Consider the following 20,636-nt stretch of genomic DNA (forward strand, 5'->3'; position numbering starts at 1 on the left):
ACATAAAGTATTAACATTAGGGGAAGCTGAGTGAAGACTGGGAACTATATTGCAATTTTTTTGAAAGTCAAATTATTTCAAAATAAAACCAAAAAAATCTCTCTACTTGAGGGATTTCTTGAAGTATTGCCTTTTGCTCTTTAGATCTACATGTTTTCTTTTACTCTGGTGATACCCCAAAGACTGGATTAGGGGAAAGATAATAGACCAGGCCAGGGTGCCATCTTGTCAGAAAATGAAAACATTTCCTAGGCTTCATGTATTTCAAAACACTTCTTTCCCCTTTATTTTGTTTTTCAAATTAAAAAAGTTAATGTTTGTAACAAGTCAAACCTTTAATACAAAGGTATATAAATTAAACAACTATTTCTGTTCCCCACCAGGGCAATCAAAGTTAATTAACACCTTGTTTTATATCCCTCCACACTTTTCTTTGTTCATATAAACACATGCATGCATATATACACACATAGGTATTTTAATTTTAAAAAATAGATTCATATACATTATCCTGAAATTTTCTCTTTTAAACTTAACAATATACCACAAATATCTCCACAAATGAAAGTTCTACTAACCCTTCAAATTTCTTAATCATACATTGGACATATCATATGTGGTTCAGATATTTACATATTTTTTCTTCTGAGCTTTTTCCCCCTAAATCTCCCATAAACCACCTACATCACCCACCTCCCCCCAACCCAATGCATACTCTTCTATACTTTTCTCCATGCATATGAAATCTTACACAAACATATGATACATGTTTATCACTCATAGACACCTAGGAGCATTTTGTAACTGATTTACAAAAACAGAGTTATGTTTTACACACTTATTTTTATCTTGCCTTTTTCACTCAAGAAAACATTGTGGAATTTCATTCAAGTTCACTAGCATAGTTTTAACCTGTCCACCTTAATGGCCATATATATATTCTATGGAGTGGACATACTATAGTTCCTTCCCTCTTCTAATATCCCTATCTCCTTCCCTCTTCCAATTTCCAGTATTTATTTTGATTTCAATGTTTTTGCCACTAGGAACAGCATCACAATAAATGTAGATGTCCTTTATGTATTGGGGTTTTATTTCTAAGAAAAGATCCCCTAAAGTGAGTACTTTCACTTATAACAGATGTACTTTCAGTTATAATAGACATCAGGTTGCTTCTCAAAAAAACTGTAAGAATTTATGTTTCTACCAGCAGTAGCTAAGTTCATTCTTTGTTTCTGACAGCAAAAAGCATTCCTGATCTTTCTTGCCAGCCTGATTGCATACCATTATCTCATAACTTTAATCTGCATTCCCCAGCAATTACTAAGGCTAAACATTTATTGATGAGCCCATCAATCCCTTGGATTTGCTCTTCTCTCAACTATATTCTTTGCCATGTTTCGTTACTGGGCTATTTTTTCTTGCAATATGATGAGCACTTTTTCTCTAACTGACTCTGCAAATATTTTTCCCCCAAGTCATTGTTTATTGGCTGTTGATGGCATCTTTTGCTGTGCAAAAGACTGAGCTTTTCATGTAGTCAAATATTCATTTAACAGATTTGAATGTCCTGTGTTGGTAACGTTAATCTCCCCCAGTTTCTAGATTGTACGTGTAGTCTCCTTTTATTTCAAGAATGTTATTATTATTTTAAAATTTTAAATCTTAAGTTCATCTGGAGTTTTTTTCATATGGTTTGTGCTGTTAGTTCAACTTTACTTTCTTCTTGATTAAAATCCAGTTGTGCCAGAATTTTTTTTTTTTTTAGATAAACAGTTCCTTTCCCCTACGGTTTGAAACTGTACACTTTCCATATGTGATAAAACTCATATACACTGCAGTCTATTCAGTATTTACTATTCTGTCCCATTGAGGTATTTATCAGTTCTTTTGCTAATACTATATTAATTTGCTTAGGATGACTTCATCTTGTATTCTGACATTGGCATGAAAATTTCCCTTTTATACTTGTCTAGATTCTCAAGCATTTATTTTTCCATATGGAATTTAAGATCATTTCACATAAGTTTAAAAAAAAAAAAGGGAGTTCCTTGGTGGTCTAATGGTAAGGATTCAGTGCTTTCAATTCCTGGTCAGAGAACTGAAATCCCATAAGCTGCAGCGGGGGAAAAATCAGTGGGACTTAATGTAATTCCAAAAGAAGTGCATGCAAATTTTAAGATGTTTATGGAGAAAATCTCTTGATTTCTATACCCTGTCTTCTTAGAAAATTACCTTTTTAACTCAAAAAAATCATAAGTCTCTCCATATATTGATATACAATCCCATCATCAGCAAAAGGGAACAGTTTTACCTTTTTAAAAACCTTATTCATAACAATTATTCAATTTTCTTTTTTATCACCTTCACTGGAACTTCCAAGATAATCCTTAGTAAAAATAGATGACAGTGGACATCTATTAAACTATTAAATTCTTGATTTTAAAAAAATGGTTTCAAAATAAATAAATAATGGTTTCAGCATAACATATACTATAGGGTTTTGGTAAAGAAACTCTAGGTAGTTATCATCGCTTATAATTTAATTTGTATTTTATTAGATTAGAAATGTTTATAAATTTCATTAAATGCCTTATAAGCAACTATTGATAGCATCTTCTCTCCTAAGTTAGTTTTATTGATATGTTTCCTATTACTATTGTATTGGCTCTTCATATCATGATGACTTTTCCTTGGTCATTATAATATATTACTGTTTAGGTATACTGGTAAATTCTGTTTTCTATTATTCTCATTATAGTTTTTGTTCCTATATTCATGAGTAAGGATGGTCTGGAGTTTCCTGTTTTCCAGCCAAATCTTTATTTGGTTTTGGTGTTAAAACTTGTTCTGGTTTCATAAAATAAATTGGGGAGCATAGTCTATAGGATGAAATATTTTAACTAACACTGGAATTACTCTTTCTTTAAAAGTTAGGTAAAATGAATCATGAAATCGTCTAGGCCTGGAGCAGTTTTCGATCATGAATCTTTCACTTTTCCAAATTCTCCAATGGTAATTGTTCCATCATTTTCCACTATGTACTGCAATTTTCATAGCTTGCATTTTGCTAGAATAGCATCTATTTCCTGTTTCAAAAATATGTTGATCTATAGTTGCATGAAATATTTTATCATTTTTTTTTTTCTTGCCATGCCTTCCAGCTTGTGGGATCTTAGTTCCTTGACCAGTGATTGAAGCTGGGCCCTTGGCAGTGAAAGGGTGGAGTCCTAACCACTGGCCCACTGGGGAATTCCCCTTATCATTATTTTAAATACATCTTTATCTTTGATTACATTCTCTCTTTCATTCTGGATTAGGCATTCTTACAGGGAGACAAATCTTGAACAATGTGACCATCTGTTTTCTTATATAAATGACATGGCAGCTCAAAGAGATGGACTTGAATTGGAATGATGAAAAAAGTTGGATATCAGTGTCCAGGACACTAGCAGGGAAATTTATAGGGAAGGGAAAAAAATCAATGTTGCTGAATTAATTTGGAGGGAAAAAAAAAGAAAGGAATTCTCCTTTACTGGTCTGTACATGAAATATTTCTCAATTATAAAACTCATAAAAAGTATCTCTCCTACTAATTTGCTGCAAGGTATTTTAAGCAAGGCTAAGAAAACAGGAATAGTGCACAATATATCAGGGCCACACTACTTTCTGTGTGCATGTGCTAAGTTGCTTTAGTCATGTCCGACTGCAATCCTAGGGACTGTAGCCTGCTGGGTTCCTCTGTCCAAATCCAGGCAAGAATACTGGAATGAGTTGCTGTGCACTCCTCCAGGGGATCTTCCTGACCCAGGAATCAGACCCTCGCCTCTTACATCCCCTGCATTGGCAGGCAGATTCTTTACCACTAGTGCCAACACTACTTTCTATTAAGTAATGACTATGCTGAGTCATCATTTTGTTCACTGAATGTTAAGTTGTAAAACTATTCCTTAGCTTTGTTTTCAACATTGAAAAAGGCAAAACAAATAATGTTTACTTATTTAATAATATATTTACATACTAAAATAATAAAGGCAAAATAAGTGCCTTTTTAAAGTTAAAAACATTTAATAAAGTTTTTGACTAATTTAACAAAAGATATTAAAAATATTATTATTCAGAAAAGGGGCCAACAACAAATGTTATGGCCATTTACGTGTATTACAAAAAGACAGAAAATATACTGGTTTAATATGTTAAAGCTTTTAAAAAAATAGTTGGGTACGCTATTATTATTATTGTTGATGCTTGTATTGTTAAAGGGTTTCTCAGGTGGCTCAGTGGTAAAGAATAGGCCTGCCAATGCAGGAGCTGTGCGTTCAATTGCTGGGTTGGGAAGATCCCCTGGAGGAAGAAATGGCAACCCACTCCAGTATTCTTGTGTGGAAAATTCCATGGATAGAGGAGTCTTGTGGGCTACAGTCCATGGAGTCACAAAGACGTGGACACAACTGAGCACGCACACATGTATGTAAAGACACCAAAAGACAATGGTGATATTTAGAGTGAAAAAGTTTGGTGAATGGCATTCTAAACATGTGTTTGATATTGAACTTAAATTCACATTTATAATTCTAAAATATAAGTAGTGCTTATTATGTGGGTCACTATGAGACATATCATAATATACTTTTAATTTTCTTCACATATATTTTGTGTTCTGTAATCATTCCATTTAATATATTTTAAACTTTCATAAGCCAAAGTGATCATGTTTGTTTTAAATATAGAGTATTTTCTATAATCTTTTGTATAGAATTTTCCATCACAATTGGAACATGATTTGCCTTATGATGAAACACCTGGTCAAAATTCATTAAATATGAGATTTTTCCTACAGATGAATTCCTCCACATATAATGAAATAGGATATCTTGCTCAAGGCTTTCCTACTATTTTTAGGTCATTCCTATAAGCATTCTTCCTAGCATGAATTTTCTGATGTCTACTGAGGTTTGGCTTCTGATAGAATGCTTTGCCACATTCATTGCATCCATAGGGTTTTTCTCCTGTATGAGTTCTCCAATGTTTATTGAGGCATGACTTTTGACTGAAAGATTTTCCACATTCTCTACAACGATAGGGTCTTTCTCCTGTGTGTATTTTTTGATGTACATTGAGGTATGACTTCTCACCAAATGACTTCCCACATTCATTGCACACAAAGGGTCTCTCTCCTGTATGTGTCCTCTGATGTTCTCTGCGGTGTGACTTCTGGGTGAAGGCTTTTCCACAAAAAAAACATTCAAAGGGTCTAACACCAGTGTGTATTCTCTGGTGCTTAATAAGGGTTGACTTATGTGAAAAGGCTTTTCCACAGTCAGTACATCCATATGGCTTCTCCCCAGTGTGACTTCTTTGATGCCTAATGAATTCAGACTTGTAGCAGAAGGCTTTTCCACATTCAGTACAGACGTGGGGTTTCTCTGCAGGTGGAACCCTCTTACGTTTGTACACAAGAGAATTGGTTGTTGGGGGTTTATACATAAGTGCTGGGCTATGGCTGAAAGCTTTTTCACAGTGACTGCATTCCCAGAATTTTTCTTCATTTTGTCTTCTATCATGCTTTGTATGTTGTAACAGTTTTTCATATCCATAGCACTCATCTTGCTTTTTTGAGTAGTTTTTCTTAAAACCAGTTAAGTCTAAATTATTGTTCACACTCTTTCCACAAGAGTCCCAGTTACTGGAGTTTTGAATTGAAGGAAAAAGGTCAGTGCTCAGATGTGATATTTTCCCACACTTATTACATTCATGGCTTCTTTCCTTGGGGAACATTTTCCTGCTGATGAATGGACCTTGCCTCAAAAGCATGTCTTGCCGCCTTTTCCTGTGGACTTTAACTTGCCAAATGTTTTCTGGAGAAAGTATAGGAAAATTTTCCTTATTAATCTGTGATTATGATCTGGAATAAAACTATTTGGGAAATGCCCTAAAAATTTTAAGGGTGCACAGTATATGAATAGAGGGCATGGATCATAACTAAAGGCACGAATGCAGGGAATGTCGTATGAGAATAGAAGATTCAGAAACTGGCACAAATGGAATGGACCATGTCATAGAAGATAGGAATAATTTTAAAGAAGAGAGGATATTATACAGCAGTAGTTGGTAAACATGTTCTTAAAGAACCAGCGTAAGTATTTTAGGCTTTGTGGGCCATATGGTCTTGGTCACAATTACTTAACTTTTCCACTGTATGGCAAGAACACAGACAGTATTTAAATGTAAGGGTACACCTGTGTTCCAATAAAAACTTTATTCACAAAATTTGGTGGCTAACCTATAGGCTGAAGTTTGCTTATCCCTGTTACAGAAGAAAGAGGTTTAAATGTCATATAGCACCTTGTTACCAGTGCATGGTTCTCAAAGGTCAGCATCTGCCTCACTTGGGAACTGATATCGTGACAGATATGCGAAATCTTGGGCCCCACCCCTATACCTAAAGAATCAGATTCTGCATTTTAACAAATTGCCAATGCTTATATTATGATTTGACAAGCATTGATACAGCAGTCAGAGAGCTTATCATGTTGAGCTAGTTAGACATAATATAAATGGCCAGGGCTCTAAGATGAACTAGATAAAAGAAGGAATTAACCAAACTAACTGGAGTTTAAAGCAGGAATTCTTAAGTTGGTATACAGAAATCTGGGGAGCTGTGAACTTGGATAGGGGGAAAAATTACAGCTTTGTTTTCACTATTTCCTTTATTTTCACATTTCCTTTGATTATGAATGTGAACACCAAAACACACTAGTATTAGCTCCTGTAACTTTGTGAATAAGATATTTTCATGTCACATTATAGCTGTCAAAGATTTCTCAAAATGTGTTTACAATCATCTCTATTTTGAGGTCATGACAATTACTTGACCTGTTAGATCTCACTATTTAACATATTAATAAGGAAGTATATCTACTATTATCTACTAATATCATTAATATTTTGACATTGCATTTTCCAACTTTATTTCAGTTAATTACTATATTTTAGTAATTTGATTTTCATGTAATCCTAAGGATTTTTTTTTTTTACATACATAAAAAAGGAATCTATTAGGCTTCACCAGAATGCTTAAGAGCTCTATGGCACAAAAATGATTAAGAATTCCTGACTTAAAGACATTCAGGCATGAGATAATTTGGGTTCAATTTTAAGAGAAGTCAGAGGAAAATGAAAAGTAGACAGGAAGATTTAAAGTCATTTTTCAAAGGAAAAGAAAACAGAACTAGCACATATGCATAGAACAGTTAGAGAGAAGACTCAAAATGAGTTCATGGTAGCAAAACACTGGAATGAGAAGTAATCTGAGGTAGGTATATGTGTGCACTTGTGTGCATGTGGGGTGGAGGGGAGACAGCAAGTAGAAAAGAGGATGACTTCAGTTTTTGTCCCCCAAAAACAGGGATGAGTGGCTACAACTATGGAGATGATCCACAGACTGGTAAAATGGTGAGCAGAGGAGCCTAGGTGGACCAAGGGGGATAAAAGTTGGTAAAATGGCTAAGAGGCTAGTTGTGAGGATCTTATGGTTTCAGAATGGATGAACTCTTGAAGGGAGTCACACCACTGAGAAGAGAATCAAGTCTAGAAGACAGAAAAGGCTAGGTTGCAACCAGGGTATTAATATGAGAGGATATAGAGCACTTAGAAAGGAGGGCTGACTGGATAACTTTTTTACAATTATATAAAATTCTTGAAAGATGGGAAAGAAAAAGTTGATAGCCAGGTTACAATGGTTTCAGGAAGGTTGATGAGCAATTTCATGAAGCAAAATACACTTCAGAGGGCACCAGAGCGTGATGGTGAAGAATACTGGTTCTAGGGACTTCCCCAGCAGTCCAGTGGTTAAGACTGAGAGCTTCCACTGTAGTGGGTACAGGTTCAATCCCTGTCAGGGAACTAAGATCCTACGTGCCATGTGGCATGGCCAAAAAAAAAAAAAAAGAATACTAGTTCTAGAGCCTGACCACCTGAGTTCAAATCCTCATTTGATCCCTTACTTTGTTATATGTTCTTATACGAGTTTCTTAACTTTTCTGTGATGCTTCCTCATTTGTAAATGGGATAATAAAGGCTAGTAATAAACACCTCACAAGTGTTTTAAGGGTTGAATGAGTTGATATATGTAAAATTGAGAAAAGACCTGGCACAAAGTAAGCGCACGCTGAGTGTTGGCCGGGAATTCTAATGCTATTTCGGTCACTACTACAACCAGTGAAAGCTGGATAGTGGTAATCCTAAAGACATTATTTTGGGGAGAAGCATGAAAATGACTTGAATGTTTGAAGGTGTTATCTAATATTTAATTCAACTATGTGATTACAACACTAAGTATAAATGGCATAAAGTGATCTGGAAACAGATGGCACTGGCTCTTCATGCTAAACTCATGACTTCACTGAAGAAGCAGAAATCCAGAGGCATCCTAAAGAGTAGGCTACAAACACTCAGAGTACCAGGGATTATTGTTGAGAAATTTTATAGAGCTGATGGGAGAGGGGCAGTTATTCTGAATATTAAATAGAAGGGGTTAAGCCTGGTGGGCTACAGTCCACAGGGTCGCAAAGAGTCGGACACGACTGAGTGACTTCACTAAGACAGGCTAACCTCAGCCTTCTTCACTACCCAACTGTTCCTGGTCACTTCCTGGAATTCACTGCTTCCTCCTCTGTGACTTAAGGAAATTAAGGGACTCAGGGATAATTTAAGGGATTCAGAAAGGATGGGAAGTGAGACTGTAAGTATGGCAGGCAGGTCTGGGGCCTTTTACCCCAAAACTGTTAGAGTAGAGGTTAGAAAGGGAGCAGCAAGAACAGAAGACTCACAGAAGCTTATTTGCAAGAATCCCTGAGTATGAAAGAGAAATGTACTGATAACCTCAAGAGAGAAAGAGAGATCAAGGATTCTGGAGAAAGGGAGATGGAGCAAGCACATGGAGTGGGATGCATGGAGCTTGAGAGGTCACCAAGAAGACTAAATAAAGCTCTCAGAGAAATGTCTTCAGCTGCTTCAAAGCTCCAAGGCTTTGAAGAGCTGGATCCTGAACAAAATTCTAAAGCTGCCAGCCTCCCATAGCACGTCTTTTGCTGGATTGATCATACTTACCCCAACAGTGGCAGCCTAAGCATGCTGCCTCACAAATCCAAGGTGCTTCTTCCTGCTCCAGCCGGAGGATCACGTATGGTTTGGTGCCTTCATAACCTGTTCCAGAGAAATGATCCAGGCCTTGGGCTGAGCTCCATGATCTTCAGGGCCATTCAGTTAACATTAAAGGCTGCACAACAGACATTGTACTTGGGAGGAGACTATACACACACCTTGTCTGGAACTCAAAAGGAACTAGTCATCCAGGACCATTGAAACTCAAGCCACACTTGCTGAGGCAATACAGTATAAGGGTTAGGAATGCACACTGTGCAGGAGACTGCTGGCATTCAAATCCCGCTTTGGCTCTGCCATGTACTAGTTGGGTGACACTGGGCAAGTGACTTAACCTGTTTGCCTCAGTTCCCAAACGTGTAAAAGAGTGGTACTAACAGTACCTACCTTATAAAGCACTTATGAAGATTACACAAGTTAATATTTTTCAAGTGGCCAGGGACTTCCCTGGTGGTTCAGTGGTTAAGAATCCTCCCTGCAGTGCAGAGGACATGGGTTTGATCCCTGGTCAGAGAACTAAAATCTCATATGCTGCAGAGAAACTAAGTCTGCACATTGCAACTACTGAAGCTCAGGCACTCTGGAGCCATGCATCCCAACTACTGACCCCCTGCAGCACAACTAGAGAGTCCCACATGACACGATGGAGATCCCATATGCCACAACTAAGACCTGACACAGCCAAATCAATAAATATTAAAAGACATAATAAACAAAGTGGCTAAAAGTGTCTGGCACATAGAAAATATTTGGTACTTCAGTTACTTTTTGCTGCTGCTGCTGCTGCTAAGTCGCTTCAGTCGTGTCTGACTCTGTGCGACCCCACAGACGGCAGCCCACCAGGCTCCCCCGTCCCTGGGATTCTCCAGGCAAGAACACTGGAGTGGGTTGCCATTTCCTTCTCCAGTGCATGAAAGTGAAAAGTGAAAGTGAAGTCACTCAGTTGTGTCCGACTCCTAGCGACCCCATGGACTGCAGCCTACCAGGCTCCTCCATCCATGATATTTTCCAGGCAAGAGTACTGGAGTGGGGTGCCACTGCCTTCTCTGCAGTTACTTTTTAAAAAATATTAAATAATTTAATGTATTTATTTTAATGCACCAAGCCTTAGTTGCTGCATGTGGGATCTAGTTCCCTGACCAGGAAATGAACCTGGGCCCTCCGTACTGGGAGCTCGGAGTCTCAGCCATTGGACCACCAGGGAAGTCCCAGTACTTCAGTTACTTTTAGCAACTGAAAGAAGAAAGGTGGTCATTCAAGTGTGATATAGACTGTGCAGCAGAACTGTTCTTACCCACTGAGACGAGGTTGCTATAGGTCTCCAGCATCACATCCCGGTACAGGGCCCTCTGTGCAGGATTAAGCCCATGCCACTCCTCTTGCGTGAAGCCCACTACCACATCCTTGAATGACACAGGTCTCTGCTGAAGATGAAATGACACTGGGTCACATGGGGAAAATGCAGGCAGGAGTGGATGGTCCTGACTTTCTATAATGTTCATAGGTTACAGCTTATTTTTTAATTACTTACTTAATTTTTTGGCTCTGCTGGGTCTTCCGTGTAGCATGTGGGCTTTCTCTAGTTGCAGCAAGCAGGAGCTGCTCTTTGATGCAGTGCTTGGGCTTCTCATTGTGGGGGCTTCTCTTGTTGTGGAGCATGGGCTCTAGGTAAGCAGGCTACAGTAGTTGTGGCACATGGGCTTAGTTGCCCCGAGGCATGTGGGATCTTCCCGAACCAGGGATCGAACCCATGTCCCCTGCATTGGCAGGTGGATTCTTATCCCCTGGACCACCAGGGAAGTCCCAGGTCAGAGCTTATTATGATCATTTATCTTTTTTACCTTTTCTATTCCTGGCTTTGGGCTCTATATGGTGGGATTGGAAGCCACTGTCATTTATACTTCGGGTCAACACATATTGACTGAAGACTATGTGTCTGACCCAGTCCTGGTCGCTGGGGACACAGTCATGGATGGCTCCTGACCTCAGGGAGCTCATAGCCTGGCTGGGACAGCAATATGTAAGGCCATCAGGGTGAGATGGTAAGGGATGTAACAGCAGGGTATCTGAGCTCTAGTATGCAGAGAAGTCAACTGTCCACTAAAATTATCAGGGTCTAGGACTTTCCTGGTGGTCCAGGGAAATGACTCTGAACTCCCAGTGCAAGGACCTGAGTTCAATCCCTGGTCAGGAAACTAGATCCCATATGCCGCAACTAGAGATCCCACGTGCTACAGTGAAGATAGAAGATTCCATGTGCTGCAACTAAGACCCAGTGCAACCAAATAAATAAATATTAAAAAAAATTATCAGTGTAGTGAGGCTTCAGTGCTAAGGGATGTGTGTGCAGCTGAGTGTTCTCTGCAGAGATGGAGAAACTGCATTCCTTGCAGAGGGAACAGCATAGGGCGAACAAAGGCATGGGGCAAACAGTGATGTGTAAAGGCAGCAACTTACTCAGTTACAGGGGAGAGTACACAGGCCTGTGAGTTATGAGATGGTGGACTGGAAGACAATAAGAAATCTATCAAGGAAGTGGTGTGTGTGGAAAGCACATTCTAGAAGGCATGTGAGTCTCCTACATCCTGTGCCCAGTGGTATAATGCTAACTCTAAGCAGACTGTGAAAAGATGAGGACGTACATTGTTTCCCTACAGTAATTACTAAACTCATAGTGCAAAGAGGTGTACTGAAGTAAACAAAGAGAATTCTAAGAAATATCCCATTAATCTACACAAATACACACAAGAGAAAAGAAACAGAGGAACAAAAGCAAATGGGACAAATAGAAAACCCAATACCAAAGATAGATATAAATCCAACCATACCAATAATTACATTTATATTAAACTATATTAAATTATTGGAGAAGTAAATGGCAACCCATTCCAGTATTCTTGCCTGGAGAATCCCATGGACAGAGGGGCCTGGTGGGCTACAGAGTCCGATATGACTTAGCAACTGAACAATAACATATTAAACTAGAAGGTTTATTTAATACATGATTAAATGCTCCAAAAACACAGAGACAGTTAGACTGGATAAAAAAAGGAATACTGCCTATAAGAGATACAGAACTCACAGATAGTTTGAAAGTGAATGGATGGAAACAGCAATGCGGTGGGTGACCTGGAGGGAGGAGAAAGGAAAGACTCTGCACTAATGCAGATGGAAGATAATGCTCCTAAGCAGGATGGAAACAGTGAGACAGAGAAGGATCACTATGAGGAAGAGTTGAACCTACACCTTAACTGGTTGTGGGGGGTGAAGAAGGTCTAAGGTTGACACTCAGGTATCTCAAAGGCAACCGGGGGATGGTGGTGGCAAACTGGAGTTGACAAAAACATCAAAAGTGAAGAGGACACGCTGTGTTGGGGACACACAGGTGGAGACACTTGACAGGCACCAGGATGAATAGATGAGCCATGTCAAGATCAAGGTCAGGAACAGAGCTAAAGTTATAGGAGGTGCCAGCACAGACATGATAGCTTGCAGCGTGGGATCTCTCTGCAAGGAGACAGGATGAGCAGAGCGCTCAGGCCAGAGCCCCAGGGCACACTAATGAGTAAGAGGCCAATGGCAGGAGAGTTCAGCTAGAGACCCAGAGAAGGAATATAGTTTGGGAAGGAGGCTCCACAGCCTGGCAAGCCTCAGATGATAATGTTCATGCAGTCAGTCCTCTGATTTAGGGCACAGAGAACAAATTCTTCAAAGAGCCCTGTGCCCTGGGACAGGACAGCTGCTGAGAGAGCTCCACAGGTACTAACCTAAGAAGGCATCTGTTGTAATATTGTGATGTATTAAGAAATATATATATTTGGTCTTCTTGCCTGATTCTGGGCACAGAGCTTCTTAAACCCTTGTAACTTCCAGAGTAACAGGAGTCATAGGAAGGTCTTTTATTATTAGTAACAAGCCCATGTCAATCATAAAAGAGTTTATACTAATGATGTAACTCTTTGAGGATGGGGGCTGGTTACCAGAGGAACCAACCAGGTATTAGTTGGTTGGGACCTACAGCCATATAGCCCCCAGCCTCTGAGGACAGGAAAGGGATTTGCGATTAAGCTAATCATCAAAGGCCAACAATGTAATTAAGTATGCCTATATAATGGAACTTCCATAAAAACCTTGGAGAGCTTCCAGTTTGATGAACATATCCAGTTTGGGGTGTGCACCCCAAATTCTCTGGAGACAGAAGTTCCTGTGCTCAGGACCCTTCTGTATCTTGCCATACATACCCCTTTATCTGGCTGTTCTTTCATGTGTGTATTAGTCATTCAGTTGTGTCTGATTCTGCAACCCCATGGGCTGTAGGCGGCCAGGCTCCTCTGTCCGTGGAATTCTCTCCAGGCAAGAACACTGGAGTGGGTTACCATTCCCTTCTCCAGGGGATCTTCCTGACCCAGTGACTGAACCCAGGTCTCCTGCACTGCAGGCAGTTTCCTTACCATCTGAGCCACCAGGGAAGCCCAATGGCTGTTCCTTTATATCCTTTATAATATCCTTTAAAATAAATCTGTAATAATAAGTAAAGTGTTTCCCTGAGTTCTGTGAGTAATAGAAAATTATCAATGGGGAGGGACCCCAATTTATAGTTGGTTGTGAAACAGGAAGGAAGGGGGCAGGGCACAACTTTTAAAAGAATGACACAGTTATGGAGGCTATGACAAAAACTGGTCAGAACTGATGAGGTCCGAGATGGCGGAAGATTCAATTTCCAGTGGACCTTGAGCCTCATTATATGTTCACTGTAATACATTAGCATATGTTAAATGACATACCCACATGTGCCATGACAGTTACGAGGCCAACCATAAAAGGCCAGAAAGGTGAGTGGCAGCCCAATTTCTGAAAATCCCTACCCTTCCCCAAAATAGATGGAATAATCCTCCCACTCATTGTTCAGTCACTCAGTCATGTCTGACTCTTTGCAACCCCATGGACTGCAGCACTCCAGGCTTCCCTGTCCTTCACCATCACCCACAGTTTGCTCAAATTCATGTCCATTGAGTTCAGTGATGCCTTCCAACCATCTCGTCCTCTGTGATCACCTTCTCCTTCTGCCTTCAGTCTTTGCCAGCAGCAGGGTCTTTTCCAATGATTCGACTCTTTGCATCAGGTGGCCAAAGTATTGGAGTTTCAGCTTCAGCTTCAGTCCTTCCAATGAATGTTCAGGGTTGATTTCTTTCAGGACTGACTGGTTTGATCTTGCAGTCCAAGGGACTCTGAAGAGTCTTCTCCAGTACCACAGTTTGAAAGCATCAACTCTTCAGCACTCAGCCTTTCTTACTGTCCAGCTCTCACATCCATACATGACTACTGGAAAAACCATAGCTTTGACTATATGAACCTTTTTGGGCAAAGTAATGTCTCTGCTTGTGAATGCTATCTAGGTTTGTCATAACTTTTCTTCCAAGGAGCAAGCATCTTTTAATTTCATGGCTTCAGTCACCATCTGCAGTGAGTTTGGAGCCCAAGAAAATAAAGTCTGTCACTGTTTCCACTGTTTCCCCATCTATTTGCCATGAAGTGATGGGACTAGATTCCGTGATCCTGGTTTTTTGAATGTTGAGCTTTAAGCCAGCTTTCTCACTCTCCTCTTTCACCTTCATCAAGAGGCTCTTTAATTCCTCTTCAATTTCTTCCATAAGGGTGGTGTCATATGCATATCTGAGGTTATTGATATTCTCCTGGCAATTGTGATTCCAGCTTGTGCTTCATCCAACCTGGCACTTTGCATGATATACTCTGCATATAAGCAGGGTGACAATATACAGCCTTGACACACTTCTTTCCTAATTTGGAACCAGTGCGTTGTTCCATGTCTGGTTCTAACTGTTGCTTCTTGACCTGCATACAGGTTTCGCAGGAGGCAGGTAAGGTGGTCTGGTATTCCTACCTCTTGAAGAATTTTCCAGTTTGTTGTGATCCACACAGTCAAAGGTTTTAGCATAGTCAATGAAGCAGAAGTAGATGTTTTTCTGGAATTCTCTTGCTTTTTTGATGATCCAGCGGAAGTTGACAATTTGATCTGTGATTCTTCTGCCTTTTCTAAATCCAGCTTGTACATCTGGAAGTTCTCGGTTCATATACTGAAGCCTAGCTTAGAGAATATTGAGAATTACTTTGCTGGCATATGAAACAAGTGCAATTGTGTGGAAGTTTAAACATTCTTTGGCACTGCCTTTCTTTGGGATCGGAATGAAAACTGACCTTTTTCAGTCCTGTGCCCACTGCTGAGTTTTCCAAATTTGCTGGCATATTGAGTGCAGCATTTTAACAGCATCATCTTTTAGGATTTGAAATAGCTCCGCTGATACTGTATCACCCCCACTAGCTTTCTTAATAGTGATGTTTCTTAAGGCCTACTTGACTTCGGACTCCAGGATATCTGGCTCTAGGTGAGTGATCACACCTTTGTAGTTATCTGGGTCATTAAAATCCTTTTTGTATAGTTATTCTGTGTATTCTTGCCTCCTCTTCTTAATATCTTCTGCTTCTGTTAGGTCCATACCACTTCTGTCCTTTATTGTGCCCATCTTTGCATGAAATGTTCCCTTGGTATCTCTAATTTTCTTGAAGAGATCTCTAGTGTTTCCCATTCTATTGTTTTCCTCTATTTCTTTGCATTGTTCACTTTAAAAGGCTTTCTTATCTCTCCTTGCTTTTCTTTGGAACTCTGCATTCCCTCATTAGCCTATGAAATTACCTAGTCCATAAATACTAACCACCCCACATTGGGTGTCTCTTGTCTTCTGAGATGGCCCCTACTCTCTCTGTGGTGTGTGTTTCTCTCAGGGCCATTCTCACCTTAAGAGAGGGACCATATTCTATGGAATGTGTATCTTTGTAAAGAAATCCACTTCTTACCTACCACTTTTGTCTCTCACTGAATTCTTCCTGTGATGAGACATACAGAACCTGAGCTTCATTAAGTCCTGAGACCGGATACGTGATTTCAATGAAAAGACAATGGATTCAAGTCCCAGTCTGGATTTTGGCTGGGTTGAAGTCCCAGTCTGAGCTGTGTGGTTACAGTTGGTCAGAAGTTCAGATGATAACCTGGGATTTGCGATTGGCATCTGAAGTGGTAGTAGGGGGCAGTCTTGTGAGACAGAGCCCCTAACTTGTAAGGTCTGCACAGAACTGGAGAATTGTTTAGTTTGGGGGGAAAACCTCCTCTACTCTTGTGAGTAAATAAATTTTCCTTTAGTACTTTAGATATATCTTGAAGTGACCTAGAGAATTTAACCTTGCCCAAGGAAAGGTCTGACCTCAGTTCCCAGAAGTTAATCTCTAAGCCCTTGGAATGTCCTCCTAGATAAGAGTGTCTTGGTTTACCTGGGGCCTTGGGCTACACCAGATATTCTAACAACATGATTTCTGGGAGAAGCTCTGGCTCACAGGCATCAATTAGCTCAGCCTCCACTACCAGGTCATGTCTACATGACCAACCCCGAATACAGCTCTGGACACCAAGGCTTAGGTGAGCTTCCTGGTTGGCAATACTCTGTACCATCACACATGGTTGTTGGGAGAATTTCTCACCGTTCATACTCACTGGGAGAGGACACATGGAAGTTCAGTGTGTGGAACTCTCCTGGACTCTGCCCCAAGCACCTCTTTTCTTGGCTGATTTTAATCTTTGTACATCTGCTGTAATGAATCCTAACTGTGAATACATCATTCTGTGGGTCTTTCTAGCAAATTATCAAAACTGAGGGTGGTGTTGGAAACCTCCAAACTTACAAATGCTGCCAGAATGAGGGTGGTTTGGGGACTTCCCTGGTCGTCCAGTGGTTAAGAACTGCCTGCCAATGCAGGGTATAAGGGTTTGAGCCCTGGTCTGGGAAGATCCTACATACTGCAGTGCAACTAAACCTGTGTGCCGTAACTGCTGAAGCTTGCGTGCCCTAGAGTCTGTGCTCTGCAACAAGAGAAGTGACTATGATGAGAAACCTGTACTCCGCAACAATAGAGTAGCCCCTGCTCTCTATAACTAGAGAAAGCCCGTGCACAGCAATGATGACCCAGCAGAGCCAAAAATTAATTAATTAATTTTTTAAAAAAGAAGCAAAGGTGGTTTTGTGGACTGCTGTCTAACTTTACAGTCACTGACAGACATGAGAGGCAATAGGGCAGATCAGCTAAAAGCATGGACTTTGGGGCTGGACTTATTGAGTTCAAATACAGGCTACACCACTAAATGCATGACCCTGGGAAAGCTATTTAACGTCTCTGCCTCAGCTTTCTCATCTGTTGAATGGAGACAATAATAATGTGTGTCTCTCAGTTATTATAGTATGAGGTTTAAATGAGTTAATATATGTCAAGCCTTTAGACTGTGCCTGGAATAAGACAGTGCCACTTAAATGTACCTATGTTACTTAATGAGAAAAAAGATTGTAAGTCAATATTTAAAAAATCTGTTAAGAAAGGGAAAACAATTCTAAAGGACAGAAAAAGGGAGGGTGTTAATGGGGTGGAGAGCCCTAGCACACTACACAGTGGCAGTGGCACCGGCCCACCACCTCTGGGAGTGGCCAGAGGAAAGAAGCATTGAGAGGGCCCTGCAGAGACAGAGGGGCTGAGAGCAGCCACTCTCCACTCCCAGGAGACTGCAAGTCTCCTTGATGAATGCTAGTGTGGCACTTGAGGAGTGGCCCGCATAAGTAGATGTGAAGACAGGACCAAAACCAGGATGGAGGCAATGGAAGCTGGCACCTGGGACCCTAAGACTCACACAAAGGCCGTGGAACAGAGAAGGTGCCAACTAGACCCCCTCACTGATGCCAGAACAGCATACTGTGGTAGCGGGTGAGCAGCAATCAGGCTTCATCTTAGAGCACAGGGCGTAGCTCTGGGTGACAGGCTCTGGGTCAGTATTCCCCAAACAGAGCTAACTGGAATGGGATGAGATAGGATGGAGTAGAGTGGAGTGGGATGGGATGGGATGAAACAGAATGGGGGGGATAGAACAGAAGAGAAAAAAGTAGAAGAGACATAATTTTGCACCTAAAAGGCCATGCCATTTTCACCAAATAGGGATGAAAAGGATGGATGAAACACTGAGGCTGTAAAATCAGCAAGACTTCGGTTTCCTGCATTGGCAGGTGGGTTATTTACCACTCACGCCACCTGGGAAGTCCTAAAATCAGGAAGACTTGGTGACTGAGTGTGAGAGATGGAAGGTGGGGAGACGTCAAGGGTAAGTCTCAGGGTCTGGGCTTGCCTGGGGGTTTGGGTTGGTATTATCTCCTGAGATGAGAAACAGGGAAGAAGAGACAGAAAAAATTCAACTTTGCACACATTAAACTGAAGGCAGCCAAAGGAACAGATGTTAGACAAAGGGGTCTAAAGTTCTTGGAGGAGGCCTGGGCTTAGATATGGAAGAGGGAGCCACGTGCAGACTCACCAGCACCCACCTTAAGAGTGGATGAAACTGGGACTTTCCTGGCGGTCCAGCAGTTAGGACTCTGAGCTTTCACTGCTGAAGGCAGTGATCTCTTCAATCTCTGGTTAGGGAACTAAGATTATGTAAGCAGCCAAAAAAAAGAAAAACAGTGGCACCCCAGAGAAGGTTCAAACCCACAGGAACATCAGTGTCTAACATAAGAAGATGGAAAGAGAAACCCTAGAAGATGTAGGGAAGCTGTGGGGAAGCACTATCCCTGGCATGAAGGAAGGAGGCCTAAACTTAGTAATAATAATCAAACACATAATAAGGACAAATGTCTATTTCAAGCGCTTTACACATATTAGTTCATTTAATTCTACTCTCTGAAGTAAGTGCCATTATTCCCATATTAAAGAAAACTGGGGCAGAGAGGTTCAGGGACTTGCCAAAGTTGTACAGATGGTAAGGATGGGGATTCAAACTCAGCAATTCAGCTCCAGGTTCTGTGCTCCTACCCAGTATATGGTGCTGCCTTTCAGACACAAGGAGGGGGCAAAAGGTACAGTCTTAATTCAGTAGAATAATCAAACAGCATCTTCTAACTTTAGCCTCAGCAAGGTCACCTGGGACCTTGGCCAGAAAAGTTTCAGTTAAGTGGGAAGAGAGAATTTTGGACTCAAGGAAGAATGAGAAGCAGGAGTGGACACATTAAGAGCAGGGAAATCAATTCAGAAGATGAAGGAGATCAGGAGAGAAAGGAAAGGACTTTTGGGGTTGTAAGCAGTAATGGTTTCTAGGGTTGAAGTTACTGACAATGGTTGTAGGGACAAGGAAAAAAACCTAGGAAAGCAGGCAGGCATGGATAGGTTTCCAGAAAGAGATGTTCTTGCTTGAGAAAGGACTCCGAAAGGTGGGAATGCAGGAACTCAGGGGCTGAGAAGGAGACCTTCACCATCTCCTTTACCATCAAAAGTCAGTGAGGAAGGCGGGGGAACTGGTGACATCTCACACTGAGACTTGCTGGGGATAAGATGTTCAACTGTTTGCTGCAAAACTAGCAGAGACACTTAAAGAGGAATGACAGTAATTCAAATAATGAGCAGTTCATCATTTCCTCAATGTAGATACCTTGGATCAAAATCAAAACTTCTGTAAAACTTGGAGGAATCTTCCTGCCCCCTCACCAGCCCCACCAAAAGAAATATTTGTATTTTGACTTTCTTATAACTGAAATTGAGCATTTTCCTGTCATTACATGTGGGCCACAAAGCACAGAGGAGTTCAAACTTCCTGCAACTTTGATAGAAAACATTGTTACATCATTGGGAGGCTAAGACATGATGGTTTTGGCCACCTGGAGAACTGAGTTTTGTTGTGGTGCTAACACTCAACTCCAAGGGAAGAGTTGAACCACTGTTGAAAACATGCTTCTGTATTTGTCAGTGATTGTTAAAAATTCTGTTCTCTCTCTCAGTGCTTCTCACACTTTCAAGCACAAATGGATCATCCAGAGCTTGTTAAACAAAGATTCTCAGGCCCCACCCACAGTTAACCTGATCCAGAAGGTCTGGGTGGGGTTTGCCACTCTGGATGTTAACAAGCTTCCAGCAGGTGCCTATGTCCTGGGACCACACCAATAGCAGCAGTGCTGCCCTAAGAAGGTCGCTCTTAAAAACAAGTGCCCCGAAAAGCTAGTTTTCTCCTGGAAATAACAATATGCTTCTTCCTTTTGGCCAATGGAAATCATGGGCCATGTCTGCCTGTTTGCTGGCTACCAGGAAGTCTACTGACTCTCGTTGGACTCGCTCCTTTGTAAATCTGTATTCCAACAAAGGATGTTTCCTGCATCATTGCTTGAAATATCAAACCTGGACACTACCCGAATGTCCATAATATGGAGGATGGGTTAAATATTCCATGCATATGATGGAGCATTATGTACACTGTTTTTTTTTTTTTTTAAAGCATGGTTCTAGGTATAATGGTAAAATGTCTAGGATAGTTGAATTGGGCAAAAAGGGGAGAGCAGTATGTGCAGTAAGTATCTGGCCATTAGGTCATTATGTGGAGA

General features: G+C 40.7%; 1 protein-coding gene across 5 annotated transcripts in view; it reads right to left on the minus strand.

Moving 5' to 3' along the window:
• Positions 1–260: 260 nt before the first annotated feature.
• The window catches only part of ZNF793 (zinc finger protein 793), a 43,789-nt gene continuing 23,413 nt past the window's right edge, over positions 261–20,636 (minus strand). For 4 of the 5 annotated variants that reach the window (XM_061386065.1, XM_061386062.1, XM_061386063.1 and 1 more), the window contains exons 4-6: positions 10,460–10,589; positions 9,112–9,207; positions 261–5,858 (exon numbers count right to left, since the gene is read on the minus strand). In XM_061386065.1, the coding sequence (XP_061242049.1) occupies positions 4,879–5,858; positions 9,112–9,207; positions 10,460–10,589 (1,206 nt within the window). In that variant the 3' untranslated portion in view covers positions 261–4,878. The remainder of the gene's footprint in view (positions 5,859–9,111; positions 9,208–10,459; positions 10,590–20,636) is intronic. The other variant, XM_061386066.1, reaches the window with a different exon arrangement.

This window comes from Bos javanicus, chromosome 18 (assembly GCF_032452875.1).
Source record: "Bos javanicus breed banteng chromosome 18, ARS-OSU_banteng_1.0, whole genome shotgun sequence".
In the NCBI taxonomy this organism is placed as follows: domain Eukaryota; kingdom Metazoa; phylum Chordata; class Mammalia; order Artiodactyla; family Bovidae; genus Bos; species Bos javanicus.